This window comes from Ictidomys tridecemlineatus, chromosome X (assembly GCF_052094955.1).
Source record: "Ictidomys tridecemlineatus isolate mIctTri1 chromosome X, mIctTri1.hap1, whole genome shotgun sequence".
NCBI lineage: Eukaryota > Metazoa > Chordata > Mammalia > Rodentia > Sciuridae > Ictidomys > Ictidomys tridecemlineatus.
This window is the reverse complement of record NC_135493.1, coordinates 40,788,085-40,805,029: the sequence shown is the minus strand read 5'-3', so window position 1 is coordinate 40,805,029 and position 16,945 is coordinate 40,788,085. Positions and strand designations below refer to the sequence as shown.

General features: G+C 36.0%; 2 protein-coding genes across 14 annotated transcripts in view; one reads left to right on the top strand and one right to left on the bottom strand.

Moving 5' to 3' along the window:
* Nup62cl (nucleoporin 62 C-terminal like) overlaps positions 1-11,002 on the bottom strand; it is a 75,510-nt gene extending 64,508 nt beyond the window's left edge. For 3 of the 10 annotated variants that reach the window (XM_078034423.1, XM_078034430.1, XM_078034432.1), the window contains exons 1-3: positions 10,872-11,002; positions 7,779-7,830; positions 2,498-2,548 (exon numbers count right to left, since the gene is read on the bottom strand). In XM_078034423.1, coding sequence (XP_077890549.1) covers positions 2,498-2,548; positions 7,779-7,791 — 64 coding nt within the window. In that variant the 5' untranslated portion in view covers positions 7,792-7,830; positions 10,872-11,002. The other 7 variants (XM_005323380.5, XM_078034431.1, XM_078034424.1 and 4 more) reach the window with 6 other exon arrangements.
* Dnaaf6 (dynein axonemal assembly factor 6) overlaps positions 10,981-16,945 on the top strand; it is a 40,886-nt gene continuing 34,921 nt past the window's right edge. The window contains exon 1 of one of the 4 annotated variants that reach the window (XM_078034433.1): positions 10,981-11,095. The gene's annotated coding sequence lies outside the window, so the exon portion shown is untranslated. Of the gene's footprint in view, positions 11,096-11,179; positions 11,286-11,734; positions 11,956-16,945 lie in introns of those variants that run through there. The other 3 variants (XM_040283994.2, XM_005323379.5, XM_078034434.1) reach the window with 3 other exon arrangements.

The window sequence follows — 16,945 nt, the reverse complement described above, 5'->3', positions numbered from 1 at the left end:
AGCTACTTTGGAGGCTTGGGCAGGAGGATTGCAAATTTGAGGTCAGTCTGGACAACTTCATAAGAGCATGTTTCAAAATTTTTAAAAAATGAAAATAAAAATGATTGAGTGTGTAGCTGAGTGGTAGAGCACTTACATAGCAAGTGGGTTTGATCCCAAGTACTCCAAAAAATTTACCCAGTCCCAGATATTCTGTTACAGCACCACAAAATGGACTAAGGCAACTGGCAAATGCTTAAGCAACTTGTAGTACCTTCGCACAAAGGTATGCAGCAATAAAAAGAAACAAAGGATTGATACACATAATAATCTGGGGATCTCCATAAAATTACACTGATTGAAAAAAAATCATTCCCAAAAGGTTATATAATGTATGGTTCATGCACATAACTTTGTGTTTATGTGTGTGTTGCTGTGGATCAAAATTATTATATAACACTTTTGAAATGACAATTTTAGTAATGGAGATCAAATTAATGGTTGCCAGGTTAAAAAGTGGGTGGAACAGAAAAAAGTAGATGCTGCTATAAAAGGATAAAATGAAGGAGGGATCCTTGTAGTGACAGAGATTCTATATTTTGACTTTATAAATATTAATATCCTGGTAGTGATACTGTACTATAGTTATGCTAAATAATACCAGTAGAAAAACAGTCCAAAGGGTATGTGGGATCTCTCTGTATTATTTTTTACCTGAAAGATTATCTACAATTATGTCAAAATAAATTCTTAATTTAAAAGTTCTAATATTTTAGATACTTATAAAACTCTAAAAATAATGCTTATAAAAATATCAAAGGGTTAAAGCATTGTAATTAAATATCAATGGAGAAAATATAAGCATCATATTAGAAATGTAAGCAAAGGACTAAAAAGGTAATCTCTCTCTCACACACACACACACATACACACACACACACAAATATGGTTTATCAATTAAAAACTTGAATTCTGCCTTACTGCTAATCAAAAAATTTAAATGAAGATGATGAGCTGGGCATGGTAGCACTCGCCTATAGTCCCAGAGATTCGAGAGGCTGAGGCAGGAGAATCACAAGTTTGAGGCCATTCTGAATACTTTAGTGAGACCCTTGACTATAATAAAAAAAAAAAGAGCTAGGGACATAGCTCAGTGGCAGAATACACCTGGATTCAATTCCTAGTACTGAAACAGAAAAAAACAAAAACAGATTATGACAATGCTATTTTCACTGTAACACCATCTACTTCAAGAACACACATAAAAAAAGGGTAATATCCAACATATGCAACACTGCAGAGAAATGTACATTTTCATAAAACAACAATAAGAGGTAACACATATTAAGTGACCACTGCATACCAGAAAAGGTTCTAAGCATTTTAACTACATTAATTTAAGCACTGAGGAGTTAAATAACCTGCTCATAATCATAGAAATAGTAAACGGCAAAGCCAAGACTCAAATATTTGTTTCACATTTGCTTTTTAATATCAGGGCCTTGTGCATGTGAGGCAAGCACTCTACCAACTGAGCTATGTTCCTAGCCCTATACTTCCTCTTTCTGACAGTCTAGCAGACTTTACATTAAACAACATACATTTTTGTTTCAGACACAGAATCACACAAACAAGCATCTCTTTAATACAATTTCTAGGAATTTTTAAATGCATTTCATGACCCACGGCAAAATGCTTCAATATTTAAGTTACCCCCTCTTAAAAAAGATTATTTAGCACTCAATTACAAGTTATTAGATAGCTATAACAGAATAGGGAACAATTCTAGAGGTAAGGCCTCAGCTTTCATATGGTCATCAGGTATTACTGAAAGACATGGATCCAAATAGATTTACTTAGAAGGCATTAGATTAGAAGAGTGCCTCCCTTAAAATTCTGAGATGCAAAAGGGGGAACTGTATAATCAAGATCAGTACCATAATCAATAGATGAAGATCTCTCTTGAGAAATTCTAAATAAGCAGCTTAATTTCCAGATGATATGTATCCAAAATTCAATGTGTATTTCCTGTCTATGGCTCACACGTAATGACAGGAGACCACAGATCATAATTCAATGTCCTTTGTGCCTCAACTCCAAGATGACTACAATTTATAAGACTTTCTTGGGAATAAGTGGCATAATTTCAAATAATTGCTTAAGAAATGCCATAGTATTTCATCACCCTGTCTAAGCTCTAAATGGAAAATTTGTGTTTGAGACACAGTCCTTTTGTAGTCACTAAAAGAATCAGAAACTGTTTACTCTTACCCTAAGGCAAATCCAGTTCCTAGTAGGACAGGAGTTGATACAACTGGTGTTCCAAAGCTGAATCCTGTAGTCTACTTTGCTGGAGCTGGATTATCAAATGAGAACAGGCTGATGGAATATGAAGATGTACTTACAACCAGTTGGGAAGGAATCCCAAAATTAAACCTACCTATATCAGGTGTAGAAAAAGTAAACCCTGTGGTTATAGTGGTGATGGTTGTCTCTGCAGAGTCAAAAGTGAACCTACCTGTAGGGGTACCAGTTTCTCCATAATTAAACCTGCTCATGACTCCAAACCCTAAAAGGGGGTAAGAGGAATGGAAGAAAAAATTTTAAGAGGTCTCAACGAGACCTCCAATTGAATATGACAAATGGAATCCACACTGGAATCACATCCTGTCATTCCAAATTTCTAAAAATACCAGTTAGAAATCATTTAATAAGGGACTGAGGTTGTGGCTCAGCAGTAGAGCATTTGCTTAGCATGTCCAAGGCCCTGGGTTCGATCCTCGGCACCACATAAAATAAATTAATTAATTAAATAAAGGTATTGCGTTCAACTACAACTAAAAAATAAATATTTTAAAAAAGAAATCATTTAATAAAAACATTTTTAATTGCAAAGCAAAGATTTTTCTAAAAAGAATTATCTAGCAGCTGGAGTCAAAGAAGAAGACCTGAAATAGATATGTGCCCTAACACCTGAAAATAAAATGCTGAATCGAGTATGTTTAAAGCCACAGGGTAAAGCTGCTGGCTCTTCAATGAGCAGAAACTTAGTGAAGCTTACATGTGGGAAACATCTATAGGAGAGTGGAAAAGACTGGGGAGACATGTGGGAACCCCAAGCCAATGCAGAACATATGCAAAAATGGCCTGAATTCAATTTACCTTTGTGGGATGAAAACTTCAAGCTAAGATTTTAATATGAAAACTGGTTAGGAATTGATGAAACCTCCAGAGTTCAGGCAGGTTACCCATGATATCACTCAATAGAGATGTGTCCACTTCCTAGGTCATACTTGGTGGAAAAAAAAAAAAGCCCCAAGAAGATAAACTTATAGACAAGAATGACAAAACATTTAAGCCATCTTTAGATACTAAAAATGAGAGAACTCTCTTCTAAGGAATTAGAGATAATAGAGTGATCTGAATGGCACATCAAAATGTTTAATATGTTTAAAGAACTCAAGATAAAAATCATCACCCATAAAACAAATATGCAAATGTTAAAAAGAGTCAAGAAAAATCCAAGAAATAGATTTTAGTATTACAAATAAAGAGGCTTAGCATGTTTGTAATCCCAGCAACTCGGAGCCTGAGGCAGGAGAATCATAAGTTCAAGGCCAGCCTTGGCAACTTAGACTCTAAGCAACTTAGTAAGACCTTGTCTCAAAAAATAAGAAGGGATGGGGATGTACCTCAGCAGCACAGCACCCCTGAAATCAATGCCCAGTACTGGGGGTGGGGGAGAAAGAAAGAAAGAAAGAAAGAGGCTCAAGAAATAGACTTAAATAATAGGCTAGCCACAATTGAAAAGGAAAAAAAATCAGTGAACTGTAAAGAGGAAACATAAGAAACTGTCAGATCACAGGGCAGATAAAAGTATGGGAAAGAAAGAAAGAAGGAAGGAAGGAAGGAAGGAAGGAAGGAAGGAAGGAAGGAAGGAAGGAAGGAAGGAAGGGGAAAGAGATGGTCCAATATATATCAAGAAGGAATATAGAAGGAAAAATGGAATGGCAGAAACAATATTCAAAGGGTTTATAAGTGAATTTGCTAGAACTGAAAATAAGTTCTCAGATCAAAAAGGTCACCAAGTGCAAGCAAGCAACCACTACCAAACAAATATGCATATCTCCTTACATACAATATATTTAAAAACTGGAATATTAAATATAGGGAAAAAAATCTGAAAGTTATCAAAGACAAAAAAATACCTAATAAGTAGTAACAGCCAGACTGACATTAGTTTCTTCATTACCAACAATAAATCTTAGAAAACAATAGAAAAAATATCTTAAAGTGCTATGGGAAAAATCACTGTGAATTTATAACCCTATCCTAGTCAAGATTAATGGAATCAAATGTGCCCAAAATTAATATTTACACAATAGCTGGGAAAGGTAATTTTAAGTAATCAGTTTCAAAAATATTTCAACAAAGCTGAGTCTTATTATTTTGTGTACAACTAAGAAAGGAAGGGAAAAAATATCAACCTGTCATAATTCCTTATCACTTAATTTTTTATGCTTTTCAAAATAGTTTTTTATTGTCAGCATAGGTTTTAATCAAACATGCATACATTTTTAAAAAGCATAAGCCAAGTAACTTGGTTAAGTTATCTCTAGACTTCATATTCCTAATCCATTTTTCAAATCCAATTTCTTGGATATTTCCTAAGTCACCAAGAACATGATTGAAGCAGCTTTTCTTTAAAAAAGAAAAAGAAAGTAATTTTTGCTATGTTCTTAAGCTGGTTTTGCAAATGTATAGGTAAGTCACCTTTTGTCTTCATTTCATCATATTGGTAACTAAATCTAATTACCACCTCCTCCATTCTCTTCCCCACAATTACCGGTTTCTTGGAGTTAAAGGTGATTCCACATTGTCTCAGGGAATTTTCACCCCAGCTGTTCATCATACAAGTTTTGAGTGTGGACATTTTCATATCACTTGTGCATGCAAGAATAATTATCATGTCACAGCTACCACCTAGCCAAAAGACACTATTAACTGGCAGACTCATTTCCATTTCAAAAATGTTAAAATATGAAATTTATGTATACCACTTAAAATTAATGAGAAATAATAACTTGAATAGTATTAGTATCATGGTTATAATGAAAAGCCTTCCCAAGAATAAGTCTAAAGTACAATACTGAATGTATTAGTTACAACATACTTATTTCTAAGTCATGTACACATCTTAAAGTTTCTAAAATGTGAGCTCCAAATGATGATTTCAAATGTAGTAACTCAGTCCTGGAAGGTACAGACAGGGAAGCATACTGAGCAGAACAAAAGCACTTGTATTTAATTTTGTATTCCCAAATGTACCACCCTCCTGGGTTGCACATGTTATGTTTTTTATAAACTATAATATTATATTACATGTCTCACATAACATTATATGCTTCTTTTCATCTCATTTAAATTTTAAACTGTTCATATTCTTGTTTGTTTTTTAAATCTATTTTGCTTAACCAGTTTCTGACAAAGGTGTTTTTAAAAGACTCACATTGTTATTGTGAATGATCAATTTCTAATTATAATTCTATTATTCTGCTTTGTATATTTCAAGAATATGTTGTTGGGAGCATATATTGAAGTTCATGGTTGATAGTCTCTTGGTAGATTTTCTTCTATACACCAAAACAAAGTGCCTATTTATTATTAAATTGCCTTAAAGTATATTTTGTCTAACACTAATATTGTCTCATCATTTTTATTTTGGTTGGTATTTGCCTAGTGTATCCTCTTCCAATCAACTTTTCTGTGTCATTTTAAGTGTAGTTTTTGTAAATAGCATACAGAACTGAAATTATTCAAACCAATATGACAAGTTTAACTTATTTGGTTTTAATGTGAATAATAGGGTTTTTTTTTCCATCTTACATTGTGTTTTATATTTGCCATACTCTATGCATTTTTATCTTTTTTGCATATCTGGATTGATGGAATTTTCTTTATTCCCTTAATTTTCACCAGGTTTACAAGTTATATATTTTAATTATATTAATTTGTGTGAGTTCTCTTGAATTGTTTAAGGATACAGGCATAAATTCATGTTCTTCTAACAAAGCCTGAAGTCAATTAGTATTCTCTATCCTTTTTAACAAACAGGATTTTAGTACACTTTAGCATTCCTCTGCATATCACTATCTTATTTAAAATTAGAAAACAGGTCTATACTCAAAATTTGTGGCTATCAGTAGAAAAGCTGTCTTTACCTTGTTGAGTTCTACCTGTCAACCTCTAGTCCTCTTCTAGTAGCCTTTAATTATCTAAACAGCCTAACTATAGAATCTTAAAATTAACAAAACTATAGCTTTGCATGTTAAGCAAATCAAAACTACACTAAGATTTTATCCCACCTTCTCACTCTAGTCAGTTCTAATCATCAAGAACACAAATAACTGCTGGCAAGGATATGGGGATAAATGTACACATATACATTGTTGGTGGGACTGCAAATTAGTACAACCACTTTGGAAAGGAATATGGAGATTCCTCAAAAGACTAGGAATAGAACCACCATATGACCCAGCTATCCCACTTCTTGTATTTATCCAAAAGAACTTAAATCAGCACACTATAGTGATACATGCATAGCAATATGTACAGTAGCACAATCCACAATAGCCAAGTTATGGAACCAACCTGGGTGCCCACCAATAGACAAATAGATAAAGAAAATGTATTTGTGTGTGCATATATGTGTGTGTGTGTGTATGTATATGTGTGTGTGTGTATGATGTATATTATATGATGTATATCATATCCACACAGAGAGTTTTACTCAGCTATAAAGAAGAATAAAAGCATGACATTTGCTGGTAAATAAATGGAACAGAAGAACATAATGCTAAGTGAAATAAACCAGACTCAGAAAGTCAAGGATTGAATGTTTTCTCCCATATGCAGAAGCTAAAGAGAAAAAGAGAAATAAAAAGGGGGATCTCACAAGAAAAGAAGGGAAAACAGTAGAGTGGAAGCATGGGGACCAAGGGAGAAGAAAGAGGGAAGGGAAAGGGGAAAAATGAGGAATGAAGTTGACCAAATTATATTAGGTGCAAGTATGACTATACTACAATGCATTCCAGTTTTGTATACAACTATAATATATCAATTAAAAAATAAACACATAACAGGCTGGGGTTACGGCTCAGTGGTAGAGTGCTCGCCTAGCACATGTGAGACGCTGGGTTCAATCCTCAGCTCCACATAAAAATAAATAAATAAAATAAAGGTATTGTGTCCAACTACAACTAAAAAATATTTTTTTAAAAATAAATAAATAAACACATAAATGGAAGACCAATAGAGTAGAGAAAGGGGATCAGTGAAGGGAGAAGGGCAGAGAAGGGGGTAGTATTTGAGATTGAAGTGGATAAAACTACATTAAATGCAATAATGGATATGTCAAAATGAACCTCACTATTAGATATATTTATAATGCACTAAAAATAAATTTAAAAAAATAGTATAGTCATACAATGGAATACTATATAGCAATAAAAATAGCTACTTGCATTTAAATCTCAAAACCAATATTGACCATAAAATGTTGCAGAAGAGTAAGTACAGTATGCCATTTATGTAAACCTTGGAGACACAAAAATATTACAAATCATTTATGGACCCATCTTAGTGAACTTATAAACACACACTGGAAAATATATACTAACTACATAAATACAATTATCACTGCAATGGGAAGGAAATGAGACTGGGAAGTAATATTAAGTAGTTGCTATAATGTTTTAGTTCTTAAAAAAAACAAACAAGGAACTGCAGGTGTAGCTCACTGGTAGAATCCATGCTTAGTATAAGTGAGGCCTTGGGTTCAATCTCCAGCACCTAAAAAAAAAAAAAAAAATCATCATCTAAGAAAAATATAGCAAATTTTTAATAGTTGTTAAATCTTTGGTGGGTGTTAAAATGGTCTCTGTGTTTTTTCTTTGAAGTATTTCATAATTTTAAAAAAGAGGAACTACTAGCCCAGCATGCCCAGCACAGTGGTGGTACAAGCCTCTAATTCCAGCACTAGGGGGACTGAGGGTGGGAGGATTCCAAGTTCAAGGCCAACCTCAGCAACTTATTGAGGCTTTAGTGAGACCCTGACTCAAAATAAAAACTAAAAAGAGCTGGGGTTGTAGCTCAGTGGCAAAGCATCCCTGGGTTCAATCCCCAGTATCCACACCCCTCCCCGTATGGCCCCCCCACACAAAAAGGACTACTTAATGTTTGAAAATGACAGAAAGTAAGACAATATGTGTGCTTTGAAGAGGGAGATGTGCTAATATAGATCAATTATAACTTTTATTCTTCTAATCAATTTAATTGGCTGCTTTATAAAACATTTTATATTAAAAATTAATACACATTCATATAACCTTTGGAAAAGATAGAAAGAAATTTAATCAGTGTGAGTGTTATTATGGCACTTGAATCTGCCTGGACCTGCTATGATTCATGCTTTTTTAAAAGTAAATCATGTTGAAAATGTCTATACTTATTAATGGAAAAAATACATTCAGCCTAACTCATATGTATAAAGAACACCACAGTTGATCACTATTGCTCTAGCATACAGAAACTGGAAGGCCAAATTCAAACATAAGTGGGGCAAAAATTCCCAGTCCAGATCCAGATCCCTGGCCTACCTATTAGGCTTCCTCTTAACCCAGTGAATGGAAGACAAAAGTAATATAAAGGATTTTAAGTAATCAACACTTTGCAGCGTTATTTTTATAACATGAAATAATTGGAAATAAATCATCTGTTGGTTTAGTTAGGCTGACTCACTCTGAAATATTAGGGTAATATTAATAATTCAAATTATAAAGACTATCAAACAGGAAAAAAAATCCAGAACAGTATTAAATGAGCAAAAACAACAAAAAAACTATATAAACAAGAAGCACAGTTATGTAAAAAATATTGGTATATATGGATAAAAAAGGGAGGGGGACAGAACTACGGTATTATCATAGTAGAGAAATGAGTGCAATTTTTTATCCTTAATTTCTTTCAATGCTGGTTTAATAAATCATTTCACCAGTGTTTTAAAAGACTTACTCTATATAATACAAAAGGATTACCTAAACTATATCTCTTTCTCATAGCTATAAAAAGAAATTTTTAGCTGTACTTTTTATCTTTCAATTTTTTAAGGTTTGTTACATTAAAAACAAACTAGCAGTTGGGTGCCAGCAGCCCCTGAGGCTGAGGCAGGAGGATCACGAGTTCAAAGCCAGCCTCAGCAAAAGCAAGGTGCTGAGCAACTCAGTGAGACCCTGTCTCTAAATAAAATACAAAACAAGGTCAGGGAAGTGGCTCAATACCTGGTACCCAAACAAACAAACAAACAAACTAGTAGCCAAATTCAGTTACCTCTGTTCTGAGTTGGAAAGTCAGAGAAACTTTCCCCACTTAATTTCTGCCTCTAGATCTGATTTGCTATCAAGGCAGAACAAGTCAAGACTTAATCAAGTGAGCTCTATTGGCTGAGATGCAATGACAGTGTGACCTGAGGCTTCACACTGAACATCTCTAATCATTGTGTTATTCCCTAAGAGCATACAAAAGTTCAAAAACTAAATGTCTAAGGTCAATGTCTTGCAAACTGTTAATGACAATTCATTAAAATATAATGGAATGTGCCAGAGTACACTGCATGTAATAAGTACTGTTTTTGCAAAACAGTCGTCATTTCTATATAGTGTATATGTGTCCTGAAGCCACAACATAAAATTTATTTCTCACTGTGAATCATGGCCAAAAGGTATATGAAACACTGGTTGGGCACTTTAGACTTTAACGTGTATTGAAGCAGACTTAAACACACACACACACACACACACACACGCACACGCACACACAGAAGAAAAAGGATAGCATAACACATAAGTTCTACAAATATCTAGATAATTAACAAAATACAAGACACATAAACTATGATCACCCGCAGTAATAAAGGAATTTTGGTATAGGTAATTTGGCCAAAAAGTCAATAACTTTACTTTAGTGAATAACATTCAAACCCCCTTTTTTGTTTGTTTGTTTGTTTGCTCACCATAGACAACAATAAGCAGAACGGACAAATTACTTAAACTTCACCCTCATCTCTGCCAGATGGGGTGGAAGTTAAGAAAAGCATGGTATCAGAGAGAAGGGAAACAGTTTCAGTGCATTCTAATCAAATTCCAATCCAAAATTCAACAGTTATCAAAGGCAACTAATCATGAAATTCATCCTGTTTGTAACATCTGGTTTGTAACATTCAAACAATGTGTTTTGAGCCCAATTATTAATCACACACAGTTCAGGAAACTCCAAATAATTATTGCCCCATCCCTCCCTCCCCTTTGTTTAAAATCAAACCGCGCACTGCAGGGAAACTAGGAATACAACTCTACCCCTAAGTAAAGACACACAAATTCCCAAGCAGTGACAAGAGGGAGGCACGCTTGCGTTTCTCTGCTACAAGGCGGGAAAAGCAGGGCAGCCTGTCTGGCGATTTTTTCAGGATCTGGGGCCACGCGCGGCTATTACTTGTGCGCCACAGGTGCCTCACGGCAGCCGAGCCAGAACTCCCCTGGGGCTTCAGGCCACGAAGGCTTGCCCAAGCAGAGAAAAAGTGCGACCTCACTTTACACAGACGTGCGCGTTGAGCCGCGACAGAAGAATGACACGTGTTTCTGTCAGAGGGAGGGGGCTGGGGGAACAAGGTTCAGAGCCCAGCAAATCCTTCTCAACTCCTGGCCCACCGACCCTACCCTTCTACTCCCGCTGCTGCTGACGTGCGTGTGAACCGAGTCCTCAGAACTGGAATTCACAGGGCTTCACAAAAGCTTCACGGAGAGAGAAGCCTACCCACGAAAGTCCTGCAAACTTACCGTAGTAGCAGTCGCTGCTTTCTGTCCCGTCCGTAAAGTAAACGGGTTGGCCTCCGAGGCTGTGTAGCCACCAGAGGCAGACCCAGACCTACGCGAGCCGGAAACGAACGACTCTCTAGCTGAAGAGTCGCTAACCGCTACTGAGGCTTAACTGGGGTCGACCTACTTAACTAGAAAGGGCGGACATTGACCCGACCTGGACGCACCCGGATTGGCTGATTCTGGTATTGTTCTAAAGGAGACTCCTCTATGATTGGCCAGGGAGGTCAAGCGGGAAGGCCCGAGGTGGTGGTGTGCGGAAGGGGGAGGGGGGAGCGGGGGGAAAGGGTAACCAAGTTGTTACCCAGGCAACTGAGAGACGCAGAGCTCTCCGCTATTTTCGGAGCCTAGCCAGCGACCTGAAAACTGACCCAGGTGAGGAAATCCGAACCTCAAGAGGGGGAAAAACAGGGTCCTCAGATGCTGTGACTATCAGGGAGAACTGTAGATACTTGAGACTCTAAGAAATAACTCAAAAAGCCACAAGTTGCACAAAGTAGAGGTGAACCGTTTCCTCAACCCCTCAGTCGTAGGCACTAGAAGCAGGGTGCTTCTTTAACAAAACTCAGTCTCTCGGAATGTGAGAGACTTGGAAGTAACATACAAGGTATGGGTACTGGTCGACTGACTATCAGAAAGCCAAAATAAACACCTGAAGACTTTCCAACTAGCTACCTCAGCTTTCACACACTTAGGTTCTCCCTTCCCCTCAGGTTGGCTAAATGGAGGGTGTAAATCGTGTTTCTTATAGGTAGATCCATGTGCTCCAAGTGGAGCAGCTGCAGTCTGGGTTGGGATGTGTGGGGAGAGGGGGCGTGGATAACACTGTTAAGACCGAAAAAACGTGAACCTTGCCACTTGCTGCGTGAACAATGACCTGTGTGCGAGAATTTTGGTCCTGTGGCCTCAGAGTTCCAACTGAACTCGATCAAACCGGATGAGGAGAAGGGAGCGGTTAGATTCGCACTTAGCGAGACAGAGTGTGGTGTGCCAAAACTACTTGTTCCTACAAAACCCTCTATTCGCCAAGGGCTGATTTGAGGGAGTAAGTATTCTATGTCGTTTGACTATTCCTGTCAAAAAGAGGAGAATTAGATTAAAAAAAAAAAAAGAAGAAGAAGAACCTGAGTCAGAGGAGGGAACTGAGTTTGGCCTAGAGACAGCGGGATTGTTTCTCCTAAGAGCCTACTTTTGTGATAGTGGTTCAGAACACAAACGACAAAAAACGAAGCCAGGACTGTTGAGGAGAAAATTTCAAAGCTCTAAAAAGAAAACTTACCCTCTTTTTTCCTTAATATTTATTTCTTTTACTTACACGCCTTTATATTTTACTTATTTACTTTGAAGTTGTCCTGAGAGTTGAAACCTGGGGCCTAACAAGAAGTGGTAGGTGAGCACTTTTCCACTGAGCCACAACCCCAGACCAAAAATTTGCTATCTTAATCTCCATTTAGACCTAAATGGAGCCGGGCGCCTGGTGAGTGCCTTTAATCCCAGCAGCTCTGGAGGCTGAGGCAGGAAGGTTGTGAGTTCAAAGCCAGCCTCAGGGATTTAGCAGGGCCCTAAGCAAGACCCTGTCTGTAAATAAAATATTTAAAAGACCTGGGGTTGGGGGTCAGTGGTTAACCGCTTCTGGGTTCAATTCCCAGTACCCCCCCCCAAAAGAGATACAAGAATATAAGACTTGAGAGAAACAAGGAGAAAAATGAATGCCAAGTGTATTCTCTGAAATGTACTACACATCTGTTGGTAAGTCTGAGGGAATTCTATAGAAACTAAGGATTTTCATCTCCACATAAAAACACACTTTTAAGCGGGGCTGGAGGCACACATCTGTAATCCCAGAGGCTGAGGAGGATGATGTGGGAGGATCTGAGTTGAGAACCAACCATCTCAATTTACAAGGTCCAAAGCAATTTAGTGAGTCCCTGTCTCAAAATAAAACATAAAAAGGTCTGGGGATGTGGCTCACTGGTTAAATGCCCCAGGGGTTCAATCACCTGTACAAAAAAAAAAAAAAGGATGGGGTTGGGGCTCAGTGGTACAGTGCTTGACTAGCATCTGTGAGGCACTGGGTTCTATCCTCAGTACCACATAAAAATAAATAAAATAAAGGTATTCTGTCCATCTACAACTAAAATTTAAAAAAAAAAAACACACCTCCCATTTCAAAGCTGGGCATGGTGGCACTCAGGAGGTTGAATTGGGAAGGATTGTTTAACCAATTATGTTCCTGCATCCAATATATAGGACATTTAAAAATATAATTGATGACACCAAGCGGAGTAGCACATGCCTATAAACTAAGCAACTCCAGAAGCTGAGGCAGGAAGATGGAAAGTTCAAGGTCAGCCTAAACAACATAGTGAGACCCTCAGAAAAATAAAAATTAAAAAGGGCTGAGGTTGTATCTCAGTGGTAGACCACTCCTGAGTTCAATCCCCAGTGCTGAAGAAACATTGACCAAAAAAACAATTGGAATGGTATAGTTTCCTTATGGCTAAAATAAAGAACAGAGAAAATGTTAAAAGAGGTTAATTGTTTGTGTTTATAAAAGATTCCAGGCACTTTCAAAAATCAATCTTCCATTTTGGATAGAGAGAAGTGATGGGAGGGGAGGGGAGGGGAGGAGGAGGGGGTTAGGAAGGGCAGCAGAATAAAATAGACATTATGATTGCTGTATGTATATAGGTGACTGTATGACCAATGTGATTCTGCAATCTGTACAATCAGAAAAATGAGAAATTATACCTCAATGATTCAAATGTATGAATTGCCAAGATCATTATAATGTCATGTGTAGCTAATAAAAAAAAGAAATGAAAAGAGCAAAAAAAAATCAATCTTCCATTAAATGTGCGACAAAAGCTTTGTTAAGTTTCCACAGCTACTTATGAGTTGGTTTATTTGACAGTAGGAAAAGTAGAAACCTAAAAGGAAACTGTTATTGGGTTTTGTAAAAGACTCAAAATGAATGTTTTTGTGAGTTGGACCCACAGCTTAGTGCATACTAAACTACACCTCCAGCCTCAAATGAACTATTTTAATTTGAAGGGAATTACTGATGAATATAGTTTTCAAAACATGTGAAAAGAAGAATGAAAACAGGATTTGGGGGTATAGCTTAGTGATAGAGTTCTTGTCTAGCAGGTGCCACATCCTAGGTTTTGTCCTCAGCACAATGAAAAAAAAAAAAAAGCAATTAACCAGCAAGCCAGTATGTTATAATTTAATTCACACAGAGGCAGAGATGATGTTTACTTTTGTGTTCCCAGAAGAATTTGAATGCATAAATTGCTAAATAAGTCATTATATAAATAAAGTTGCAGAAGAAATGCCCAATTTATTTAGAGAATAAATGGATCTTGAATACTTTGATGTCATTCAGTTATAATTATAATTCAGTTAGAATTTGGTTGTTATTTTTTAACCTATTAAGTAAATTCCAAAAGGATGCTATTTGGTGATTTTTTATTATCCTGATTTTATTTACCATATGTACTTGAATTAATAAAATATCACTTTAAAATAATCTATAATTTAGCATCTTAATTTAATTTAGACATTTTTCTAATTAGAATCAATGAGTATTTTTTTTTTTGGTGCCAGGGATTAAACCCAGGGGCACTTAAACACTGAGCCACATCCCCAGGCCTTTTAATTTAATTTTACTTTATTTTTATCTTATTTTATTGTATTTTGAGACAGGATCTCACTAAGTTGTTCAGAGCCTCTCTAAAGTGCTGAGTTTGGCTTTGAATTGCAATGCTCCTACCTCAGCCACTAGAGTAGCTAGCATTATACACCCTACATCTCTTTTTCTTTTTTGATATTAGGGATTGAACCCGAGGTCATTTTACCACTCAGCTACATCCACAGTACATTTGAATTTTTTATTTTGAAACAGGGTTTCACTGAATTGCCAAGGCTGGCCCTGAATTTGTAATCCACCTGCCTCAGTCTCCTGAGTCACTGAGATTATAGGCATGTACCAGAAAGTCATCCTTATTGTTACTATGGACAGACACAAACAAAACAGCATGATCTCAACCTCACAACGGAACTGACTTGATCCAAAAGTTACTGATATCACTTCGATACCATGGGTCTGAAGCCATCCTGATTCAGCTTTGTTAATACCTAACTGGCTCTAGTGTTCTGTTAATGAGCTGGTTCTGCAGTATCTGTTTTTAAGCCAGTTGTGGCTACTACCAAGATAGATCTCCCAACTACTTTTATCTGTGAGGACCCTAAAAGCTCAGATTGATGTGGGAAAAACAAAGGCTTTGCCTGGACAATAATTTCCTTGGCATTGGCTTAGCAAAATAAGAGAAAGAAAAACACAGGGCCTAAAATTCCTTCCTTCCTTCCTTCCTTCTTTTCTTTCTTTGGTTGGACCCAGGGATGTTTCACCACTGAACTACATCACCGGTCCTATTTATTTATTTGTGGTGCTGAGAATCAAACCCAAGGCTTCATGCATGCTAAGCAAGTCCCCAACCCTTATTTTTTTATTTTGATACAGGGTCTCATTAAAGTTGCCCAGGGTCTCACTAAGGTTGCTGAGACGGCTGACTTCAAACTTATGATCCTGCTGCCTCAACCTCCTGAGTTGCTAGGATTAGAGGCATGTACCACCACATCCAGCAGAAAATTTACTTTTTAAATAACAAAATATCAAATAAAATATTTAGTTCTGTATTTTGGTTTTATTGAAACTCTTACTTAAAATTTTCTCTAATTTAAAGTTTTTCTTGGCCTATTTAAGTGACACTGCCACAAACACAGGCAGTGTGGCTCCAGAGTCTTTTTCTATCACTACACCATACTATACAAGTAGAAGAATATACTCCAAAGTACAAAGGCAGGAAATTATAGGGTATATTTAATAACCTGTTCAGTTTTTGACAGAATAGAGAACAAATATAAGAGAATAATAGGAGGGAAGGGTTTAGAATATATGGAGCTATATCGTAAAGGGTCATGATTGCGAGACTCAAGGTGAACTTAAATGTATTTCAAACTTACAAATAATTCATCAAAAGGCATATTCTCTTGTTTTTAAAAATATCATCTATTTGTGTAAAATGAACTTTAATTCATTAAGTCCTAAGTTTTCAATTCTCAGAACATCACAAATATTCAAATATTATTTAAAAGTTAAATTAAGTGGCATATTTGTTGCTCAATTTAAGTTTTTATTGGTGTTCCACATCTGGGACAATGGAAAAAAATGGATTAATAAATGTTTTTATTAAAGTTTAAAATATAATTTTGGTTTGTTAAACTTATGGAAGATCCAGTAAATCTTAATTTCCATTCAATTTACAATTTTTCCCCAATTCATGTAATTGTTTTTCTCTTTTGACATCTTGAACTATTTAATTAGTACATACAAAATATCTGTGATTTTTTTTTACTCAAAATACAACAAACTTGTCATAACTTATTGTGTTTACAGATTATTATTCTATATGATATAGTAAAAATAATTTTTGCTAAAGTGCTAATTTTGTTATTATATTTCTGCTCTAATTTAGCTAGAGTGGTAGTCTATGTCATTTTATGCCAGCATAATTGAGAAATCCAACTGTGGCTCAGTTCATAATACGCTTGAAATATATAAAGTATTAGTAAGAATTATTGTGAATGATTTGTTTAAGAAATCCAAATACATACTTCCTAAGGAGTGGTATCCCTTTTGAAGCAGTCACTTTGGGAGGCTACGCTACTTATTCTAATGACGTTGCTATTGCTCAAATTACTTTTGAAACTACTCTTTTAGAATTGCCTTGAGGCCTGTAGCACATTGTTTTGAATATCCTCAGAGAAGCAAATCTTCATATTTTGAAAGTAGATGTGATATCTAGATATATGTAAAACTCACTTGGAGACAAATCTGATGTATAATCAAACTGAATGATACCATAATGATACCTGTTTTCTTAGTAAAAAAAAATAGAGAGAGAGATATGAACAATTTCAGAAGAAAAGAAAAATTCCAAAATATTTTAAGCATTGATAGCATAATTTAC